This window comes from Rhea americana, unplaced genomic scaffold, assembly GCF_003343005.1.
Source record: "Rhea americana isolate MKP2758 unplaced genomic scaffold, rheAme1 scaffold_12, whole genome shotgun sequence".
Lineage (NCBI taxonomy): Eukaryota > Metazoa > Chordata > Aves > Rheiformes > Rheidae > Rhea > Rhea americana.
Window position 1 is genome coordinate 8,750,742 of NW_028185261.1, and position 23,014 is coordinate 8,773,755.

At 37.0% G+C, this 23,014-nt stretch overlaps 1 protein-coding gene across 1 annotated transcript in view; it reads left to right on the forward strand.

Annotated features, from left to right (window-relative positions):
• The window catches only part of LRP2 (LDL receptor related protein 2), a 126,751-nt gene that overhangs the window by 73,045 nt on the left and 30,692 nt on the right, over positions 1-23,014 (forward strand). Inside the window, exons 37-54 of the mRNA XM_085323482.1 lie at positions 322-561; positions 1,056-1,244; positions 2,439-3,359; positions 4,540-4,705; positions 6,321-6,479; positions 8,973-9,262; positions 10,444-10,647; positions 11,035-11,277; positions 12,726-12,851; positions 14,573-14,692; positions 15,806-15,937; positions 16,804-17,005; positions 17,474-17,769; positions 18,267-18,783; positions 20,512-20,664; positions 21,156-21,326; positions 22,224-22,447; positions 22,797-22,974. Of these exons, the coding sequence (XP_085179608.1) occupies positions 322-561; positions 1,056-1,244; positions 2,439-3,359; positions 4,540-4,705; positions 6,321-6,479; positions 8,973-9,262; positions 10,444-10,647; positions 11,035-11,277; positions 12,726-12,851; positions 14,573-14,692; positions 15,806-15,937; positions 16,804-17,005; positions 17,474-17,769; positions 18,267-18,783; positions 20,512-20,664; positions 21,156-21,326; positions 22,224-22,447; positions 22,797-22,974 (4,531 nt within the window). The remainder of the gene's footprint in view (positions 1-321; positions 562-1,055; positions 1,245-2,438; positions 3,360-4,539; positions 4,706-6,320; positions 6,480-8,972; positions 9,263-10,443; positions 10,648-11,034; positions 11,278-12,725; positions 12,852-14,572; positions 14,693-15,805; positions 15,938-16,803; positions 17,006-17,473; positions 17,770-18,266; positions 18,784-20,511; positions 20,665-21,155; positions 21,327-22,223; positions 22,448-22,796; positions 22,975-23,014) is intronic.

Genomic DNA, 23,014 nt, shown 5'->3' on the forward strand with positions numbered 1-23,014 from the left:
AGTTGTTCCACCATTCAGTTAAGACATCTATTGGCATATGTGGTTTTACTGTAAAATTATCCATGTAATATTGACTGAATAATGAATTCTGTTACTGTTAGTGTCAAGTTTGAGTTTTATCTTATTTTTGGCTTTGCTAATCTTAGATGAGAAGAAACCAGCAAACTGATCACTAACAGTTGCTAAAATGTGCAACAAAATCTTTATTTTTGCCACTTAGCTGATAATACTATGCAAATATATGAGTTTTGTTTTATGTGTGCAAGGGTTTCTGATAAACACGATTCAAATATTATGTGTAGCCATGTCTTTCTTCCACAGATTCTGCTGGTTCCTCAAATGGCTGCAGTAATAATATTGGAGTTTGTCAGCAGCTTTGCCTGCCTGTGCCTGGTGGATTATTCTCCTGTGCCTGTGCTACTGGTTTTCAGCTAAATCCTGATAACAGAACCTGTTCCCCGTACAGTTCTTTTGTAATTGTTTCTATGCTTTCTGCAATTAAAGGATTTAGTTTAGAGACATCTGATCATTCTGAAGCCATGGTACCATTGGCAGGAAGAGGTACGCAAATATTGTAGTGGGAGAATATCTCGTTACTCCTAATTTTTAGCAATCTAATACTTGGCCGATTAATTATCAAACACATTGTATTTAACACTGCAAGATAAATAGGATGAATGGTATGTAAACGCTATATAGGTAACAAATCTGTACAAGCCAGTGGCATTTAGTGATACTTATCTTCTTGGAAGTCAGACCCTCTTTTTTACAGCTGTAGATACTTTGATTTTAGTACACTGTAAAAGTTAAACTTGAATAGCTTAATAGTGTTCAAAATACCACACATTAGAGCTATAACACTGCAATATGGCATCCATTAGAATTTTATCTGAAAATGCTTGTACAGGAGAAAATGCCGTGACATTATAAATTGATGATAATTTTTATACCATGAATATGTAGAATCTCAAGTCATTTCTTACCTACATACCACATTTTTTAATGAATTAGTTTGTTAATAAGATAATTAACCATTACCTTTCAAAACATTGTAGGACGAAATGCACTTCACGTGGATGTTCACATGCCTTCTGGTTTCATCTACTGGTGTGACTTCAGCAGCACAGTTTCTTCTCAGAATGCAATACGTAAAATTAAACCTGATGGTTCTTATTTTAGAAATGTTATTACAAATGGAATAGGACGAAATGGAATTCGTGGCATTGCAATAGACTGGGTAGCAGGTAAGCATAGTTGAATTTTGGAAAGTGTTTGTCTTTACACATTATCCATTTTTTAGACTAATATAAACAGATTGTAGTGGAAGTGGAACTATTTCAAAGAGAAATCATATATGATTTTAACTTTTATTGTGCTTCTATGAAATGATTTTAAAACAAGAGGAATTAATGAATGGCTCTTAAGTTTATGTGTACATACAAGAATGAAAGTTCGTCTATGTTTTGATATATGACCTAGATATAAAATGTTAAACAGAATACATGTATAGTGCCTTTTTCTTCCATGATAGTGCTTTTATACTTGTCTTAGTTATGTTCTTTTCTTGCCCGTGCATTAAAAGTAGCTGTTGAGTGCATCAGTATACCTACCATACTTAGTGAAAAACATGTACTGGAGAGAAGAGTGCACAAAAGTTGTTTGATGACATTTTTGATATGAAAGAAGGACCTTTCATCTACTCTGAGATCACTGGGTAGACATCTTATAAATTAGACTGAAAAGTAAACAAAACGGAAGAAATACTTTGTCTTTGAAATTTAATTTTCCTATTTACACTTCCTATTCCCATTTAAGCAGACAAATTATAGATTAATTCAAGTACTAACTCTTTAGAAAGTGTTTATTCATTAACTCTTAGTAGCTGATCATTGCCATTACTACCTTTATATGTACATGCACACACAAAATATGTGTATATGTGTGTGTATGTGTGTATATATTTTGCAGAAGTTCCTCGGTTGGTAAGCTTATAAACATGAGTTTTAGAAAAATTATCTAAGTCTCATACCTTCTCACTGACTGCACAGGTTTAGTTACTGTATACAATGCTGTGCAATAACATGGATTTCAGAGCTGTGTAAAAGGTGAAGGGATAGCAGTATGGAAGGGTATGCTAATGGTAGCTCTAAATTATTGATGCTAAATATTTTAGATTTAAAAAATTCTAAAAAAAACCTCTCTATGGCTAATGCAAAATACTAATATAATTTTGAACATATATGACTGATTTTCACCTTGGAAATCAGAGAGGATCCCTGAATGTGGAGGCAAGAACATTAAGCTCTGAACTTCTGAGATGTTTATGGCTATTTATTTTGTTATGGCTATATGTTCAGTAATCTGTCAGTTCATGTTTCTCAGGTGTTGATTAACTTTTGTTTTTCTTCTTTGTTTTGTTGTTTTCTTTTTAAATATAGGAAATATTTATTTTACAAATGCTTTCCTGACAGAGACTTTCATTGAAGTTTTGCGTTTAAACACAACTTACCGACGTGTTCTGCTTAAAACTACAATAGATATGCCAAGACACATAGTAGTAGACCCAAAAAACAGGTATCTGTTCTGGGCAGATTATGGACAGAATCCAAAGATTGAACGTGCGTTTCTTGACTGCACCAACAGAACAGTGCTTGTGTCTGAGGGCATTGTCACACCTCGTGGTTTGGCCATAGATCACAGCAATGGTTACATTTACTGGGTAGATGATTCCTTAGATATGATTGCAAGGATTCATCCTGATGGTGGTGATGTTGAAATTGTGCGTTACGGCAGTCGCTATCCAACTCCATATGGTATCACCGTCTTTGGAAATTCCATGATCTGGGTGGATAGGAACCTGAAGAAAGTCTTCCAAGCCAGCAAGGAGCCAGGCAATACAGATCAGCCAACTGTTATACGAGACAATATAAATTGGCTAAGGGATGTTACCATTTACAACAATAATTTTCAGTCACGTTCACCCCTTGACATCAACAACAATCCATGTTTGGAGAACAATGGAGGCTGTTACCATCTGTGCTTTGCCCTGCCTGATTTACAAACACCCAAATGTGGTTGTGCCTTTGGAACGCTAGGCAGTGATGGCAAGAGGTGTTCTATTTCAACAGATGATTACTTGATTTTTGCCCTTGAGAATGCCCTCAGAAGCATCCACCTGGATCCTGAAAATCACAGTCCCCCCTTTCGCACAGTCAATGTTTTAAGGACTGCAGTGGCCCTAGACTTCGACAGCATAAACAACCGAATATATTTTACACAGAGTTCTCCTTCAGGAACAGGAAAAATCAGTTATATTAGTATTTACTCAGGAATTGGCACTCCAACAGTAGTTGCATCAGGTAAGTGCACTGAAATATGATTCAAAGTAATTGGATATTGTGAAAACTGGACTGCAGCACCTACCTGCTACCTTAGCAGATATTTTTATTCTATTAGTCAAGGTAGACTGTTTAATTAAGATATCTGATTAAATACTTCTTTTTATTCTTCTATTTATTTTTTTTCCTTTTCTGAGATCCTTGTTTCACATTGATTGCAGTGAAATGAAAGTGTAAAACTACTTAAATATTATTAAGTATTTTCAATAGTTCTCAGATTGCAGCAAGTACCATACAAAAAGATACTCCGACTTCATGAGCATAAAAAGAAAAATTAGATGTGTTAATATAGAATTTGGGTGCTTGTGATATGTTGGCTATTTCAGTGTTTTAGTTTGTTAAAATGTTTGAATGATTATGATTATGGACAATCTCCAGTTTCCCTGAGATTGCTGTTAAATGCCAATCAGATTCCTGTGGATGTTGCAGGAGGAGCAGCTCTTCAGAACAGAGTGAGATGAGAGAGGAGAGCAAGGTAGCCAGTTCAGTGATGGATCAGAGGTGACGTGAAGCAGAGCTGAGAGAGAGACTGAAAAGACCAACAGACTGTGTTTTGAGAAAGCCAGTAATTGGTCTTAATAATTGTTTAGTTAAATAGTATGAGTACACTGGACGGATAGACACCTTACCTTTCAGCATACTTTACTGTTAAGGATAGTGTGAAACTGCACCTTCTCTGGATGAACTCAGAACAGTCTATGTCTTGAGTCTTCTCTGTTGCTGAACTATGTTTAAGGATACAGCCTGTTTGTCCTACTGGCTGGATCCCCTTCCAGGATAGATACAAAAGGAGGACAAGAGAATGTCTCTTCTGTATCCATCTCTGCTGTATTTGGTGCTTCTGTATGCATGGGGTGCAGTGAGGGGTGATTTGTGTCATTTCTTGGAGAATATCAACCAGTATTTAGGTCTGTGTGAGGAAAAGGCCATTTGTAACCCTGCTGCACACACAAAACTGACTATGTCCAAAGTATTAGTTCTTTAGATTTTAAATGGGCAAATTTGCGTTGATACCAATGGCACTTCAAGAAGAATCTCTTAGGAGTTGCCACATTATAATAGGAGAAAAAAGTGTTATAGTATCTCAGGAAACCATACTATACTGAACCTTTTTGCGTATGTATTTGCATGTGTGTCTAAGATCTGGGGACTCCAGATGGCATAGCCTTTGACTGGATCAATAACAGAGTTTACTACAGTGACTACCTCAAWCAGACTATCAGCTCAATGGCTGTGGATGGCTCTAATCGCACAGTGATTGCCCGGGTTCCACGACCAAGAGCTGTTGTGTTAGATCCCTGCAGAGGGTATGTATCGCACTTTGTATACTTTATTTTGATTGCAGGTAAGACTGTAGTTTAGGATTTAATTAAGACTGCCTGGTGCTTCCTTTTTCTAAGCCCTAGGTTTCAGCTGCAAATAGCTGTCTGAGATGTAAATCTTAATTTTCTGAGTTGATCTGAGCCTCAGAGATTTGAATTTTCTTCTGAGATTTTTAGAGCATTTCTAAATGAGTGTAGATGTTTGGACTAGAAGCCTTTGGGAGCAAGAGCTTGAAATTTAGTGAGTTGAGCCAGCAGCTGTCAAAGATATCCTATTTGCTTATTCCATTAAAAAAAAAAAAAAAAAGATTTAAACGTGGCTAGTTTAACTGTGAGAAAACTCCATGTTTATATGTGCTCAGTAGCCCGTAAGTTTGTCAGTGACATTAACAGAATTGGTTTGTCAGTCAAGTTAACTGAAATGGTTTTCTGTGCTGGGCATGCATCCAGCACTGCAGGACTTTTTCTGCAGTTGTAGTTCCAGCAGCATTGGACATCAGCAAGAGAACCAAGGAGTGACCGGTACCCTAACTCTTAGTGCCAGAGCTGTGTGAGCAGGGAGAAGAGGGGCTAGAACCAAGCAATTTTGGCATTCTCTTAGTTTCTAAAGTGATTGACAGTGCAACCATACACTCTTTTTCAGAAATATTTATGCAGTAATGTTTAAAAATGTGGGCAGAGAAGACTAAAAATAGGTTTCTCTGATATTGAGCTCTGGCAATGAAGTTATCAAGTGGGTGAAGAATGGGCTGTTTCCACATAGACAGCAGGGCTAAAGTATGTGCTAAAATGTTTTTAAAGGAAAAACAGAGGAGGTTTACTGGAAATCTCAGATCTGTTAGAAATCTCAGTGTGTTAGCAGTTGGAGAGAACAATCTGATTTACTGATTCCTATGCCCTTGTGCAATGTGAGACAACACACAAATTGTATGTTAGAAATATACAATCAATCTGAAATAGTGTGAGGTAGCTAGAAGTGATAGGCCTAGTGTAGTGTAGTGTAGTACGCGAGGCTCTACTAAGTGAAGTCTGGACCCAGATATTAGGGGTAAATGAGATGATTTTCAAAGCAGGTATTTGTCAAGTAACCTCCTCCATTTGCTGTGCTACCTAGAGGGGAAAAAATGTTTTTTGTTTGAACCAAGGATTTGTCAAAAATATTGCATCTTGATGATCAGATGACAGGGCAAAGAGATCTGTCTGTTTAGTCTTGCATGATCTTTCCCTTCTTCTGTTCTTGTACTTCCTGAATGCCTCAGAACTATTTATGTATTTAGTATCAAAACATCCCTGAGAGACTGTGGGCAGATACTTCAGTGTATTACAAATTAAGAAAGATAAGAAAAGGATTAATTGACTTTACAGGATTCTCACATATACACTTAAAAAACTTTTCTGAAGTTCACTCTAGTGGAGTCCAGCTATCCCTGCTAGAAATAGCCTTGTGAAATCAGGTCAGAATAGAGGAAGTTCTCTCCCCCTACCTTTGCCTTCTTCACTTCAAAGGGAGAGGCCAGGGTGGAGATACCTGCTGGAGCAGATGGGAGCTTTGTGCGCTCTGTTCGATAAAAATGTAACTTTGCAATCATCTTATTGGCAGGTACATGTACTGGACTGACTGGAGTTCCAATGCAAAGATAGAGCGAGCTACGCTTGGAGGAAACTTCAGAATACCTATTGTGAGCACCAATTTGGTATGGCCAAATGGGCTTACCCTGGACTATGAAGAACAGCAGCTGTACTGGGCTGATGCAAATCTGTATGTACGAATAGCATGCTTGATGATTTATATCAGATTACTTTTTATCCATTATTTATTTTTCCTTTTTTCCCCTCCCTCTGTTTATCAATATAATTTGATACTTTGTATTATAGAATGTTAAAAATTACTTAATGGCTTTTTTTCAAGAAATAAGCACTAAGTAGTATTGACATTGATGTGGAACTACTGTGGAATAAGAAGTTTTGTGGCTTTACAGGTAAGTTTAGTCCAGTGCTTTCTGGCATTTCTATCCACTAGCAACTTACTTTGAGATCAGGACTTTCATAAGCGTACATTCCCAGCGGACATCTCTCCTCATTCATTGCTCATGGTTAATGCCTGTCATCTATGGAATCTGCCTTGATATTCTTGCTGTTGCCTACCAGATAGAACCCTAACCTTCAAGTTATGTCACATTTCTTCTGTTCCTTTGCGGAAGCACAGTTTGGTAGAAAAGTACCTTTTGTTCTCTCTCATGAAATCCTTTTCTTATTATTTTACTGTAATAATTATTAAAGTTCTGCTATATCTTCTTCTGCTACTTATATACATTGCAGCTTTTTCCTTCCTATTAGTGATGACTAAGGAGAGGAGATGTTCAGCAGACTAAGAAATTTTTTATCTGATTATTTTCTCTCTATTAGCTGTTTTCCTTCTTATTCAGCCCACACTGATAGTAATGTCTGAAATACAATTGGTAATAATTGCATTCTGTCTCTAGAAAAGACTTAAACATTTGCCTTGAGGTTAGATAAAATAAGTTCAAGTGACTTTTTTTTCCCCTTACTGATAATGCTGTTGTTGGAGTGTTTCTGAGTTTTTGTGAGAACTCCTTCAGTGGCTTGAACTGAGGGATGGAGCTTTCTCTTGTAGTGTCCAGCAACAACATTAGACATTTCTGAATTCTCAGGTGAGAGATATTGGCTGTTCTGAGATGAACAGGGAACGAAGATGCTAAGAGGAAAAATAAAATAAAATAAAAAAAAAAGCCCACAGGGTATGACATCTTTAGTCCCAAAGCTTCCTTTTCCTTATCCTGCATAGAGCAGTTCTGGGATTCTTACTAGCTTCTTTTCAGGTGTTTGTATGTGAAAGGCACCACAACTTCTTAGAGTATTTTTCTATTCCATTGTTACTGCATAAACACCCCCAGCAACTCAGGCTTTATGCCTTTCTAAGGATACATGCTGCTCTACCTTTATCTGCTCTTTAGAGTTGAGGGCAGGACAACTGAATGATGGCATACTTGAAGGAGCAGAGACAAACTGAAATCTGTTCTTCCTGTCAGTAAGCAGTTGGCAGCCTTGCTGTGCAAACATTATAATGTGACTGGTCTGATCAGCAAGATTTTGAGAACTGAAGTCAAGGAGCAGCCTTTATCCATGTTCATACTTGTTCTAGTGTCTTCAATTTGCTGATGGTACTTCACCTCGCTTTCAGCGTTTAACTTTGTCCTGCTTCTTTTCTGTAGAGCTCCTTGTCTCTCTTTCAAAAAATGTATCTATCACTAGATAAATTCTTCACTTGTTACGCTTATTGCAAATAATCTTTGAACAACCTCCATTTTCTCTTCTGTCATGCTTAATTCTTTTATCATCTGCCCATCTCTGATAGGAATCTGTGGGGTAAAAGGAGTGTCTAACACTTGTGGTCTTACAAATAACTTTCAGAAATAACTGTACTTTAAGTCTCCTAGAGTCAGCGTATCTTCTGTTCCTACACTGACCTTTGCTGAAGTGGTCCTTAGGGTAATGGCTGAAGGGGACAGCCAGTGACAAGGTGATCCTAAGTCGGTAGCGTGGTCTGTGGCGAGTAAAGAGTGGACCACACAAATCAGGAACATGGCTATCACAGAACTTGATGTTGGAGACCTGAATTTCTGGAGAGCCTTGAGACCATGTTTCCTGGAGTTTTGTTTGTGATTGCAAATACTATTTGTAAGGTAGAATCAGAACTGGAAGATCAGCTGGGAAGAAATATGTGTTTATTATATATAAGCATGTTATGTATTACAGAACTCTTCCCCCCTCTTCTGTACTTATATGCGAGAACTAGCAAAAAGTGCATATTTATAATCTCTGGAATTTGCTTGTATTTCCTAGTTTTGTGAATTTGGGTCTACAGAAGATAAAATGAGATGAAAACATTTTCTATTTCATGAGCCTATTTTTCTCCTGTACAAGAAGTCATTAATGTCACACCCATTCCAACAGTATACTCTTTTATGAAATTTAGAATTCATTTTAGCTCTCAAAGTAGTTGTTCAAACATTTCAGTCTATAAACTGATTACTTATGGTACATTATTGTGTCAGTATTGCAGAATTGCTGCTTTGCCTTACTGCTGGAAAGTATGGGATAACAGCACCCTACACCGTGAAACTGATGAACATTACTGACTAATCAGGCATTGTTATATAAAAGTTAAAAGACTTTTTAATAGTCCTCTTAAAAGACAGGAAAATTTGTCATCATATCTTCATTATTTTAGGCAGAAGATTGAGCGATGCACACTTACTGGTACAAACCGTGAGATAATTGTTAGCACTGCTCTGCATCCATTTGCAATGACATTGTTTGATCAGCACATTTATTGGACAGACTGGAACACACGAAGCATTTACCGAGCTAATAAGTATGATGGTTCAGATCAGATTGTAATGATCATGAATCTGCCACAGAGACCAATGGATATTCATGTTTGGGCAAAGAGTAAGCAGCAGCAGTGTACCAATCCTTGCAACCAGTTCAATGGTGGTTGCAGTCACATCTGTGCACCAGGTAAGCTATTATACTTGATGTCTGTAAGCAGTTAGTGTTACCTGTATTAGAACTCATAGTATAACAGTGTATGGTCACATGGGCATAGCAGAAATATTTATTAAAACATTTTACATATACATATATACACACACACACACACACACGCTTAATATTTATTATGTATATAATTATCTTTATTAAATGTTAATATTTATTATAAATGTTAATATTTCTAATATTTACTATATAGTACAGCTATTATTAGTAATGATTATGTATTTATACTAGTTGTGTTAATATAAATACATACTTATTGTTGATAATATAGTGTTTATTAATGTTTAATATAATACAATGAAAATGATTACTGTTCATGGTCACGGTACTTTGGCCAACATACCAGAAGTTGTATTTGAGAATCTTCACAAATAAAAATCACGGATTTCTTTAATTTAAACAAAAAAACTTTTCCTGAGATTCTAACTTATGTCTTTGTGGTGAGAACTAATTATCCATTCTGTAGCTTAAGACCTAAGTGCACCTGCAAGGAGGGAACAAAGTGTTGCAACAGGTCATTAATCTAGATAACCAGGAAACTAGAATGCAGTGTTCCCCAAAAAAGCATACCTACACCTGGCTGATTAGTGTGGTGTGGGTTTCTGGGATTTAGGAGCCTTGACTTTGGAAAATCCCATTCATGAGCTGTTTTCATGTTTAGTGTCTTAAATGCCTTTAAAAACCTATCTCACCTTAAAACAACTTGATTTCTCATTGACTTTGAGAAGATCAGTTAGTATAGTGCATGGAAGTTTTGAAATTTTTTTTTTAATTTTGAGGCTAAAGACTCATCTGATACAGCTCTGATATTGAAAGCATCAAATGCTGTCTGTCTGCCACCCAGGAAGTATTTGGATAGCAAGCAAAAGTTCAGATGCTCCAAGTTCTGATCTCAATTCCTCTATTGGACTCTGGAGTAACCCTCCTAGATTTTAAGGGCTTTGCATATACTTAACTGAGGTAAAAATTCGGCTCAATACCTATATTTCTATCTAAGCAGGTAGATCTTACAGAAGTTACAAGACTTTCAGTGCATTTCTCAGTGTTATAGCTGTGAACAGTTTCATAGGAGCCTATCTAAAGCATCAATATTAAATGTGCTTGGATTTTCTGTTGTTGTTTGCTGTCAAACATAAATTTAGGTCCAGCTGGTGCAGAATGTCAATGCCCCTCTGAAGGTCGCTGGTATTTAGCCAATAATAACAAGCACTGTATTGTGGATAATGGTACCAGGTGTGATGCTGGTTTCTTCACATGCCTTAACGGGCAGTGTATCTCAGAGCGGTGGAAATGCGACAATGACAATGATTGTGGTGATGGCAGTGATGAACTAGAGAATGTGTGTGGTAAGCATTTAACACATGAGAAAGTGATGTAGTTTCTGTCCTGTCTATACTATATTCAGTATCTTTTTTATGGCTTTATGATCATGCATCATGTGGCTTTAGATCAGAAATAACCCCTTGGTTGCTCTCAGAATTTGTTTTACATCTGCATGGCAACTGATTTGTTGTAGAATCTAGAAGAGCTTTAGTTTTGACTTTATCACTCGTATCCAATTTCTACTTTGTTTAATTCAAGTGTGTGTTTCACTTTTCATGCAGTCCGTTTTGCTGCTGTGTTTACCCTGGCAGGTAAAAAGAGAAGTATTGTGATTTTGCTTGCTACTTTGTCAGAAAACTGAAATTACATTTTTATCTATGTATTTGCTGCTTCTTTTTTATCTTCTGCAGCTTTTCATACATGTCAGCCAACAGCTTTTACCTGTAGCAATGGGCGATGTGTACCCTATCATTACCGCTGTGATCACTACAATGACTGTGGAGACAACAGTGATGAGACTGGCTGCCTGTTCCGAACCTGTGACTCCCACACAGAGTTTACTTGCAATAATGGAAGGTGTATATCTCTACAGTATGTCTGCAATGGTGTAAACAACTGTTATGATAATGGCACGTCTGATGAGAGAAATTGCCGTAAGTTCATCCTAATTAGCTCTTGTATATTTGAATCAACTCCTTAGACCAAAGAAGCAGCAAATTTTTTGGGGGGTTGTGAAGAATTATGACACAATCAGTAAAGAGGATAAGAGGTTATTTGTTTACATTACATATTTGGCTTTCTATTATCTTCAAGCAGACTAAATTGTTAAAAGATACTCCTGAGTAATGTGATGTTTTATGTAGTAACTATTACTTTAAATAGCCTGCCTTGACCCAACAAGTACTAATGCAGTGCTTAATGTTAGGTATTGTGAGTAATCCTATTGACTTCAACAGTATTATTTCAGGTGAATTCAATGTGCAGTTTATATTTTTGCAGAATTTGCCTTGAGTTTGACAGTGGATTTTTATTGTAAATTTTGTATCATACTATATTAATTATATTGATTTTCATCATCAGGAGTGAATACTGTGATTCTTTTACAGACATAGTTTGTATTTTGTTTCATTTAAGTTATATTCCTCTACATCTTGAAAGTTATCAGTAAAACATGAGATACGTTAGTTTTCTTAAAAATATAAACTGAGATTAATTCAATATTGATTACTAAATGTACTTAAGCTAATTATGTGTTTGCCACCAGTATTAAGTACTTCAATGGAAAATCTATAGCTGGAGTTAAGGAAGTAGTGATGAAAATGTATTGAGAGATCACTTTTTACATCTTCTGTATACACACTGATTTTTTTGAAATATATTTATGACTTGTGATTTACTACTTTGTTTTTTATACTCAGTGAAATTCAGATTAGTAGAATTCCTCATCTTAGTCATTTATAGTTGATCTGCCAATTCACACAGTACCAGTTTGTTGCAAAAGCAGGCATTACAGTATGAATACATGTCAGTTTACATTCATTCACCCCCCCAGTATTGTCATGTATTTCTTCAGTCATGTTTTTGTCAGCATTTATGCCAATGAGAGTGATTACCTAATTCCAATTTCCATATAGCATGAACAATAAGAATACATTATAGCATTTGAAAAGAAATGAGAGGAAAATGGTTTGTATTTCATTATCATTTTCATTATCATCATGTATTCATGGGTTTCATTTTCATTCACATTTCCATTTTCCAAGGAAACACAGGTTTATCCACTGCTGAAGAGGAAAATGGCAAGGAAAACGCACAGCATTCTACTTTGCTTTTAATGTGCAATTTTTTTTCAATTGGAGGAGAACATCTGCAGATTTTAAAGCCTCTTGGTCCCCTTTGGGTGCAACTGACAATGAATCATTGGCAGTTGGATACCTGAAGCATATATGACTAAAAAATATAATTGGATTCCAACAGATGGGACTCTTGTTAACAGTATTATGTATCTTTCAATGAGATACAGCTTAGTAATATTTTTTAAAAAAGCAACTCTTAATAAATTTTGCTTTTTTTTTTCCCCTTTTTCCCCGCCTTCTTAAAGCGGAGCGTACTTGTCAATCTGGTTTTACAAAATGTCAAAGCACAAACATTTGCATACCTCGAACATATTTGTGCGATGGTGATAATGACTGTGGAGATATGAGTGATGAGAGCCCTACTCACTGTGGTAAGTTAATAAGTCCTTCATTACCTTCCTGCACTTCAGTCATTTATTCTGCTGCTCCTTGCCTTCACCATAACCTTGAGTGTTCTGAGAACGTCTGCCCTTTGGTGATACTGTGAATTTGTAAGATATATACACTGTACTGTTACCTCTTATTGATCTAAATTATGTTTTTATGTATTAAAAATAAGCATTATTTTTTGCAGCATTTTTATTTACTATTTGAGAGATTATTCCTTTTACTCATTCTGATCTATACCTTTTATGTTTTTATGAGGTTATTGGAAGTGTGAAGTGTTATTGTGAATTGCTGTTTCTGGAAGTTTAAAACTAGATTATTTTTTCCTATGATCAAATGAAGTTATATACACGCTGAAATGTAGTTTCCTTTAGCTCTTTCATATGGCTATATATACTATAGCATATATTTCATCTTTCATTGTAGCTTCTAATTAGTGTACAAAAACATCTAGTTTTCTTATCGGTCTTAATTACAAAATAGCATTCCTTACTAGTGCATGCTTTTTTTTTTCTTTTTTCTTTTCTTTTCTTTTCTTTTTTTTTTTTTTTTGGCAGTGCCTGTCCCATGTGAAAGTGTCTTGGATCAATTTATAAAATGTAACAGATATTTATAGACAGTGATTTACTTCTAGTGCTGCCTGATCAGATTACTTTTACTTGCACTAATTTTCTTGAAGTTACCTCCCTTGAAGTAACTATGCCATAATCTTTATAAAATACAAATTCAGTTTTTTGTACCTGAATGTGGCCACTTTGTGCATTTACCTCTATGTGTCAAAGAAAATGTTGCTGTATATACATAGTGAGTCGTGTGCTACTCATGAAAGGTGTACGTTGTCCTTTCCACAGTTTAAGTCCCTAGTAGCACTGGGATAACTGAAACTTAAATTGAGAAGTGAAGGGAAAGAGAGAGAAAGGGAGGATGGGGATTGAAGGAAGCCCAAAGATCTTACTAAGCAAGCATGTTACTGTTCATCATTAATGACACATATAAGAGCAATCAAGATGCCAGACTAGGTCCTTTTTGGGATCTTGGAAGCATTACATGGTACAGGAAAATATCAGTAATTACTGAAGTAATTATGAAGCCCAGTATACATACCAGGTACAAAGGGCTCTGCCAGCATGCACAAGAAGTATTTGCACAATTTGCACAGTGCTTGGCTGAAACTATTCAGTGTTACAGTCTGTTCTTCACTGGCATTAAGAAAAGATTCCTACCTGCAAGTCAAGGAAAAAGAGTGGGAGAACAAGGAAAGCAGTATCTGCCATGAGATGTTACTTACTTTTCCCTTTTGATTATTTCTGAAGCAAAAAGTCTCCTGCTGCCTGATTAGGGCACTGGAGAAATGAGGATGCTGGACTGTGTTCAGTTACCTGTGCACAAGTCTCAAATATAAATGTAGAGCGTATTTATAATTGCTGTGTGCGATCTTATTTCCATGGCAAATTCTGTCCTCTTATAAGCTGATGCATATAACTAAGAAGAGAATTAGGTTCGTTCTTGCATAGAAAAATCAAGCTAATTTGTACAAAGAGCTCTTTGCAGATAGGCAATGGAAAGACATCCTTCCTAGCATATTTTTTTCTCTTTCTTTTTTGGGGTCTGTAATATTTTTGCGTAACATGGATTCAAAAGCAACTTAAAACAAGTTGGAAGGGTAACAGAAAGAAAGAAGTCATACATAGGTTTTTTCTTCCAGTCTCACTGACTTGCACAAATAGTGAGTTTCGCTGTACGTCGGGACGTTGTATTCCTGCTCATTGGTACTGTGATCAAGGAATAGACTGTGCTGATGGCTCTGATGAACCTGTCTCTTGTGGTAAGTGTATGCTCAAAAAACGTGTATGCAGAAAAACAAAATGGGCTATGGGAAATCAATAGTTCCTTTTGTAGGTAATAGCTTAGATCCAGTGTAGATGGAAACTACAGTGTTTTTCTGCAGTTTATTAAATGACTTTAATCTAAGTTGCTGAGTAATCCGAGTCAGTAACTTTACTTACAGGTTCTGTGTGGAATATGAATCCTTTTAACTGCCACAATTGATTACTCTTGATGTAAAACCTCCTGTGTCTTTATAAAACTGTAGCAATGGTGAATCAACTAATGAGAAGTGGCAAGTATTGGGATACTGTTTTGGAGGTGAAACTGTATGTCATGCTGTGCAGGAAGTGGTGGTGCAATATAGCATATAGGAAAAAAGGGATGTAGGATGCAGAGGAACATGTTTAACATAATATGAGGTGGGAAATCCCGGGATTACAGTAAGCAAATCCTGTACACACAGTCAATACTGCTAGTAATAAGCAGAGGAAGAAGGAAACAAGTGAGAAGTAGAGTAATCTCCATGGAGAGAGAAAACAGGCTAACTGAAATCATTGGGAATTGATGTTATAACATCGTTGTTTTCCTCTCTGTAAAAATTGGCATAACACAAGGCAAAATGTTTTTTTTTATATGATTTAAACAGGACTGATAGCTCACTCTGTACATTACTGGAGTTTCACTTTCTAGCTTAAGATATCTTGCAGCTTATATCAACTTTAGATCCTCAGTTTGTAAATAATAGTTAAATCAGGGTCATTATGTACTGACTGTTGTATTCATGTTAGATTTAATCCTGTCTTCATATTTTGGTTTTCTGGTCTCAGGTTTCTTGAGCAAGCTACTTTGAAGTATAACAAGATTGACTGCTTGATAATCCAAACAGTACACTATTTGTAGCGACTGTTAGTGTAGTTGACCCAGCGGGGGACTAGGCAATTAACAGGAGCTGTTCTCCGTATATCAACATGTATTTCATTCAGTCTCTTACACTTAAGCTTCCATTCTACATTTCAGTACCATAAGCTTCTCCCTAAAATACCTTCCACAGTAGATTATCATGGCAGTGCAAGTTAATTTAACAAGCAGAGTTACTGTGTTCATTTTTAAGTGCCTCAAGTGCGGACTTGTTCAAGCGACCAGTTCAGGTGTGATGATGGCAGATGTATCCCAGCAACGTGGATCTGTGATGGAGATAATGACTGTGGGGATATGAGTGATGAGGATCAAAGACACAATTGTGGTAGGTGTCTAATCCAAATAGATACTTCATCTTCTCTGCTCAACCTGCAGGCATTTTCTCTAAATTCTCTGACAATTTTTGTATACGTAAAGGTGCAGATTAAACATGAGGTACACTCTTCCTGTGTCTTCAGCTTCATTATATTGAACTAAAATTTTGCATTTTGCTGGTTTAAAAAAATGAGAAATTGTTTTATTTTTTTGGGTGCTCATCTTTGAATTGATGAGTTGGAATGGAAATGTAAATAACCTGTTTTGTTTGTACGATCTGGGCAACAAAAGCACCTTCAGCAGTCTGAGGTTTACTAATCACCAGATGCTACTTTTTGTGCATATTAATATCCCAAAAGAGCAAGGCTGTTCAGAGGGTGAGCAAAGGAAAGAAGGTCCAGCAAGCCATCAGGCTTGCTTCTTTATTCCTTCAACAGTGGTTGGATACACTTGCAGTCTTTGTCCTATTTCAGTTCAGTGGTGCTCCCTTTGTTTGCTCCTTGAAGCACAAAATACTTCAAAGAAAGTGGTGACTGGACAACCTGGAATTTCCATTCAGCTGCCAGAAAATCTGGCCTGGTACATTGGAAGCTTATACTGCGAATCCAACAAGATCCAGCATTCTGCACACGCCAGCATTACCTAAGGAATCCTGAAGTGTTTTAGCTGACAGAGAACTTCCATGAAGAGCAATGCCTGACTGAATATTAATGAGAATTAGTATGACTTTTGTATATGAGAGAGTACAGTGGTATATGTTTCTGCATGTGGAGCAGAGGATATATACGATATTAAGGCTGGGCGTGGGGTGTAGGTAGGGAGGTGTAATATACGTGGAGTACAACTTGCTGACTCCGCAAACATGCCTTGTTTCAGCAAACCGCAACTGCACAGCAGCGGAGTTCACGTGTGCCAATAATCGGCCCCCGCTCAGGAGGTGCATTCCTCGGGCATGGGTCTGTGACGGTGACGCTGACTGCAGTGATGCTTTTGATGAACACCAGAACTGCACACGAAGATCTTGTACAGAAAATGAGTTCACTTGTAATAATGGCTTGTGTATCCGGAACACATACAGGTTTGTAAATACTTAAGCTACTACAAAAAATCCTCAAAATTTGCCGAAAGTAAACGAAGTAATTCAACTTAGTTTTTTTGCACTAGTTAGCTGTTGAATAGGTTTACATGTGATATTATTTGTCTGCTCTATGTTCCTGTGTCAGTTTTAACTTGAAAATGCTTTTTGTGTGTTACTATCTCTGTGCTCATCGCTGACTTTTAATAATTTTGGGGGGTCCAGTACCATGTCTTGAGGTGATTCTGATCAGTTTTTCTGATTGATTGTGCAGATATATTAGGTTTCTTTTCAGTAATGGATACAGGGAATAGAAGCAGAAGACTCAAGATCAGACCATGTATAGTACAGGCCTGATTTTTGAAAGTCTGTCCCACTGGAGCTCCTTTGGAAACCAGGAGAGTGAGTGTATCAATCTGCCCTATAGTCACTGTTTTCTTAAGATCGAACGAAGTATTCGTTCTTCTTCAGATGTGACAGACGGAATGACTGTGGTGACAGCAGTGATGAAAGGGGATGCATCTATGAAGCTTGTCAACAGCACCAATTTACCTGTCAGAATGGACGCTGCATTTCCAAGGCCTACGTCTGTGATGGGGATAATGACTGTGGTGATGAATCTGATGAACTGGAACATCTCTGTAGTACACCAGAAGCAACTTGCTCTCCCCATCATTTTAAATGTGACAATGGAAACTGCATTGAAATAGTTAAAGTCTGCAATCGGTTGGATGATTGCTTAGATAATAGCGATGAAAAAGGATGTGGTATGTGTAGATTTATTTGGGTAGTCTTATTCCATTAAAAATGCTTAGGCAGCTTTTTAAAAAAGAACTTCTAAGACAATTGCTTAATTATAGTGATACGTATTCTATCCAAGGTGTCTTAGGATTATAAGAAATGTATATATCTAATCTTTCATTTTAATTAAATCATATTAATTATATATTATTTTAACAAGCCATGAAAACTAGTTAATTATATAAAATGTAAATATTTACAATATTATACATTGTTGTATATTACCTTTACATTTACATTTACAAAATGTACAATTTATAAGTGTATATTTTGCATTCAGTTAGTTTGGTGGCAGACCTCAAAGAAGCAGGAATAGTTYAGGTTGGTTGACATGTTCCTCTGTTACATCCTGCCCAGATTTGTATTTGGAGGAAAGGAGAGGGAGGGAGAATACACTGGGTAATCACTACACTATTTTCTCAGTATGCAAATTCGTTGAACAGAATTCCTTTTTCTTTCGCAGGTGTAAATGAATGCAGTGACCCTTCAATCAGTGGGTGTGATCATGACTGCACAGACACCCAGACAAGTTTCTACTGTTCTTGCCATCCTGGATACAAACTTATGTCTGATAAACGGACTTGTGATGATATAGATGAGTGCAATGAAACTCCATCAGTATGTAGCCAGATTTGTGAGAACACAGCTGGCTCCTACATCTGTAAGTGTGCCCCAGGCTATATCCGGGAGCCTGATGGAAAAAGTTGCCGACAAAATAGTAATATCTCCCCATACCTTATTTTTAGCAACCGTTACTATCTGAGAAATCTCACAGCAGATGGCCAGTCTTACTCTCTCATTTTGCAAGGACTGAGAAATGTGGTGGCACTGGACTTTGACAGGGTGGAAAAAAGGTTGTACTGGATTGATGTGGGGAGGAAGGTCATTGAACGAATGTTCCTAAACGGAACAAATAAGGAGGCAGTGATAAGTGATGATGTGCCCAGCGGGGAAGGTATCGCTGTTGACTGGGTTGGCAGGTAAGAAAATACTCTTTCTGTCCTTCTGGCCTATTAAGGAAATGATTTGTGAGGGAATTTATCTTAGAGTCTTTCTCCTCCTTCATATGAAACTCCTGAAGAACATTAGAATAGCTTTGGATTGTGAGTACAATAGTATAGAACTACTCTGTAAAAGTTTATCAGCTTCTAATGCATTGTATAAAACTTCTGGTTATAAGGCTCTCATATCTATTATAGAGAGCTTATATCTGAGTTACTGTTTGACCAATGATAATGTTGTGCATATGACTCCTGGGAGATACTTCTTAGGAAACTGTCGTTGATTAGGACTAGCCAAGCAGGCTGATGAGAGGATTGCTTGTGACAGTGGGGTAGGGATTCTGAGCTTAGTCTCTTTCTTCTTCTGGTAGCACTAGCTGGGGTTGGGGTTCAGGCCTCACTCTGCATGTAAATAATATGCCACACCATGTAACTAGAGTCTAGTGAAGCTGGTAACAAGAGTTATGGAATTTAGCTTCTGTACCAATGTGAAGAGCATCTTTCTTTTGCTCTTGAAAGAAGGATCTTTGACTGCTGTAAGCTTACTTTGTGTAAGGATGGCAGGGTAGGGATTAGGTAATTGGAAAGCATTTGCATTTTGGTCATTTTTTAGTTGCCTGTGTCATAAAGTAGTTTGATTTATTCCCACAGAGATTCTATCCTTATGCAGTGCCCTTTCTGAGAGTGTTCTTGGTGGCATTTCATAAGGTTTTGCTTTATTTTTATTTTATTTTTTTTTGAGTAAATTACTATCAACATGAAAAGTTCAAATATCATGAATTAGACTTTCCAAATAATGAAACTGGCTCAAAAAGACTTATTTGGACTCTATATGAGACTGTGTATGAATATGTGTATATAGTTGTTTTTATAGTCATTTTTATTATTTATTATTATTATTTATTATTATGTTATTGTTGTTTTTATTTTTGAATCTCTTTGTCTCTAAAGCTAATGCTAATTAAAGTTCCTAGCATTCCCAAATGATTTGCAATTCGTGGAAATGTGAGAAAGAAAAAGGTATTTTTAGCCCAAGTGGTCCTACTGCTCCACTGTTAATACAGGTGCTGAATTAGTTCAGTTCTCATCAGTTGTATCTCCAAATAGGTTTTGTTGAGGTGTTTCAGAGAGGCTGCAGGAAGATACATGATGATAGATGAGTTGTTCCAGTCGCTTTCAGTACAGAGGGAGGCCTGAAGGAAGACAGAAGCTGCAGGTTAGGGGAGGCAACCTTTCCACTCCCCCCGGGTGGGAAAGGCACTGGTCAGGGCAGTTTAGGCAGAGATTGTCTCTTTCAGCAGGTTTTGGCATGTTTGCTTTAATTACAGCTGTGGATAATTCTAGGCAAAGTAATAGGAATCCTAGAAAACTCTAAGTGAAGCTTAAATTTGGCTATYAAATTTCAATAGTTAGCAGCTTTCAAAGGAGAACCTGGCAACTGTTTTACCCGTTTGATCTGATGAGAGGAGACAGCATGGAAGAGGTGATGATTCTCTCCAAYACTTTGCAGCCCTGGTCACGATCCACTGCTCTGCAGATCTGCTTTCCTCTTCCTCTTTGCTCTAGTTGGAGCGTGGTCTAGAAGAGATGTCAGAACAGTGTGCATGTTCTTTATGGTGGATATGTTGCTTCTAGGAAAAAAAAAAGGCTCTGAAGTAAAATAAACCAAATAAATAGGAGTATGTAAACTTACTCTACAAATTTCAGAAAACTGTACTGGGTGGATGCCTACAAAGATTGTCTCTATGTTGCTGAGCTGGATGGAAGATTCCGGAAAAAACTGGTGGATCGGTGTGTGGATGTCAATAACACTTTCTGCTTTCAGTACCCCAGAGCAATTGTTGTTCATCCAAAATATGGGTATGAAATTTCAAGAGCACTTTTTCTTCCTTTTGTGAATAATCTTGTGATGATTCTGAAAATCTAAAGAAAATGTTGGCTCTCTGCACTTACATTTGTGTGGTGTTAGATCTTAGCTGTAACTTAAGAAAAATAGCACCTTGCTTTTCATAGGTATATATGCAGGGCTGTCAGACACCATTGAAAGTGGAATTTGGTCCCATAGGGCCAAGGAAATTTGGATGGAAAGATTAAAAAGGTTGATAGAAATACGTGTAGTTTGATGGACAGTGCATCTACCAGTTGAATTCTTTGAAGATGATTGTGGTAGCATACAACTACTTGTCTGCGCTACAAGTTAAAGTAATATGCAAATATGTTAATCTTTTTCTCATCTTCCTCAGTCTCTGCTTTAGTTTTACTGTGGGAAACATATATTCAAGATGCATCTTCTAATATTTATTTAAGTGTATTTTTAGCACAGTCCTAACTAAAACCATTCATTTGAACAGACAGGTTTACTGGACAGACTGGGCGGATCGAGCCTATATTGGAAGAGTGGGCATGGATGGCAAAGACAAGACGGTGATTATCTCTACCAAGTTAGAATGGCCCAATGGACTCACTATAGACTACACCAACGACAAGCTCTACTGGGCAGATGCTCATCTAAATTACATTGAGTATGTACACAGAGAAGAATTAAAAAACTGAATAATTGTTCATAATGGATTTCAGTGGTAGTATTTATGGATGCTATGAGCACCATATTTACTTCTCTCCACCGACTTTATAGGAAACCAGCGCTGTGGGTGGTATGAATCATTAGATGCTACAGTAGCATAATGCCTGTATATGTCCTAGGCCCCTCTAAAGGTAGTCTGCATTTTTATGAAAAATGGAAGTAATAAAATTCACAGTCTATACTGGAATATGCCATTTCATCTATGCTGGGTTGCACAACCTGAACCAGGCCTTTTCTACACTGAAGTGTAGAAATTAATTAATGAATTGTAAATCTCTTGGTCTGGGTCTCTCTCTGCATCACTGTCTTTTCGGACTGCTCTCGCTCTCTCTCTACCACTCTGTCTCTTATATTTCCTAATTTCCCTCTGTAGTAAGATCATAATAAAAATACAAAATCCTATTAAGAATACCTTATCAGAAGGGGCACTAACCTCGGAATATAGGAGGCATATCGTCTTAAATGTCCCATCATTGGTAGTCTGAATTATCTGGGTTGCTCTCCCGTATGACAAAAAAACAAAAAACAGGAAAAAATTAACTTGTTGTAAGACAACAAATATTCAAAACTGGTATACTTCTGTGGGAGGATTCTACCTTTCAGTGGATGTTTTTTTGTTCCATTTCACTGCCTAATATAATCTCTTTTACTTTTCTGCATATCTTTAAATGAATTCACTGAGGATAGTGCTCCATTATGGGACTAAAGAAGCTGTAATCCTACCATTAACTAAGCATTGGTCCTGATCATCAATGAAATACTGTAAGCATATATAGTAAAGATGAGAAGATTATGTAGCTTTTACTGTGTTTTGCACATGTTTTTCTTTGTGTAGGTTCTCTGACCTGGATGGACATCATCGTCACACGGTATATGATGGGACTTTACCTCATCCATTTGCAATTACAATTTTTGAAGACACGATATATTGGACTGATTGGAACACAAGAACTGTCGAAAAGGGAAATAAATACAATGGAGCAGACAGGATTGTTCTTGTGAACACCACACACAGGCCATTTGACATCCATGTCTACCATCCATACAGACAGCCATTTGGTGAGAAAATAAAATTAGATTTACATTTAGAAAGCCAACTTTTTTCTGGAGTCTAATTGTAGAGGGTGCTGAGTGCACTCCCCCTTTGCTGAGGGGAATAAAAGGCACAGAGTAGATCTAGGTCCTTGCTTCATTAGCTAATCAAACTAGTTTGTAAAACATTACAACTCAATAGTTGTAAGGCATATAGCTTCATACATATTTCTCTTTCTGATTGCCTAATTATCTAGTTTTTGTTTTTCAAGTGATGTCAGTCTTCATACAGTACTAGAGAAGACTATTTTAGATTGAGATGCTTGTGTCCTGGGGCTTGCAAAGTATGATAATACTTATTCTTCTGTTTTACCAGTTAATAATCCTTGTGGCACCAACAATGGTGGTTGTTCTCATCTTTGTCTAATAAAAGCTGGTGGTCAGGGTTATTCCTGTGAATGCCCTGATAACTTCATGATAGTACAGTTTGGCAATACAGCCCACTGCCTTCCAATGTGCTCTAGCACCCAGTTTCTCTGTGCAGACACTGAAAGGTAAGTCCACTGTTCACCATCTTTCTTCAATGTCTTTTAA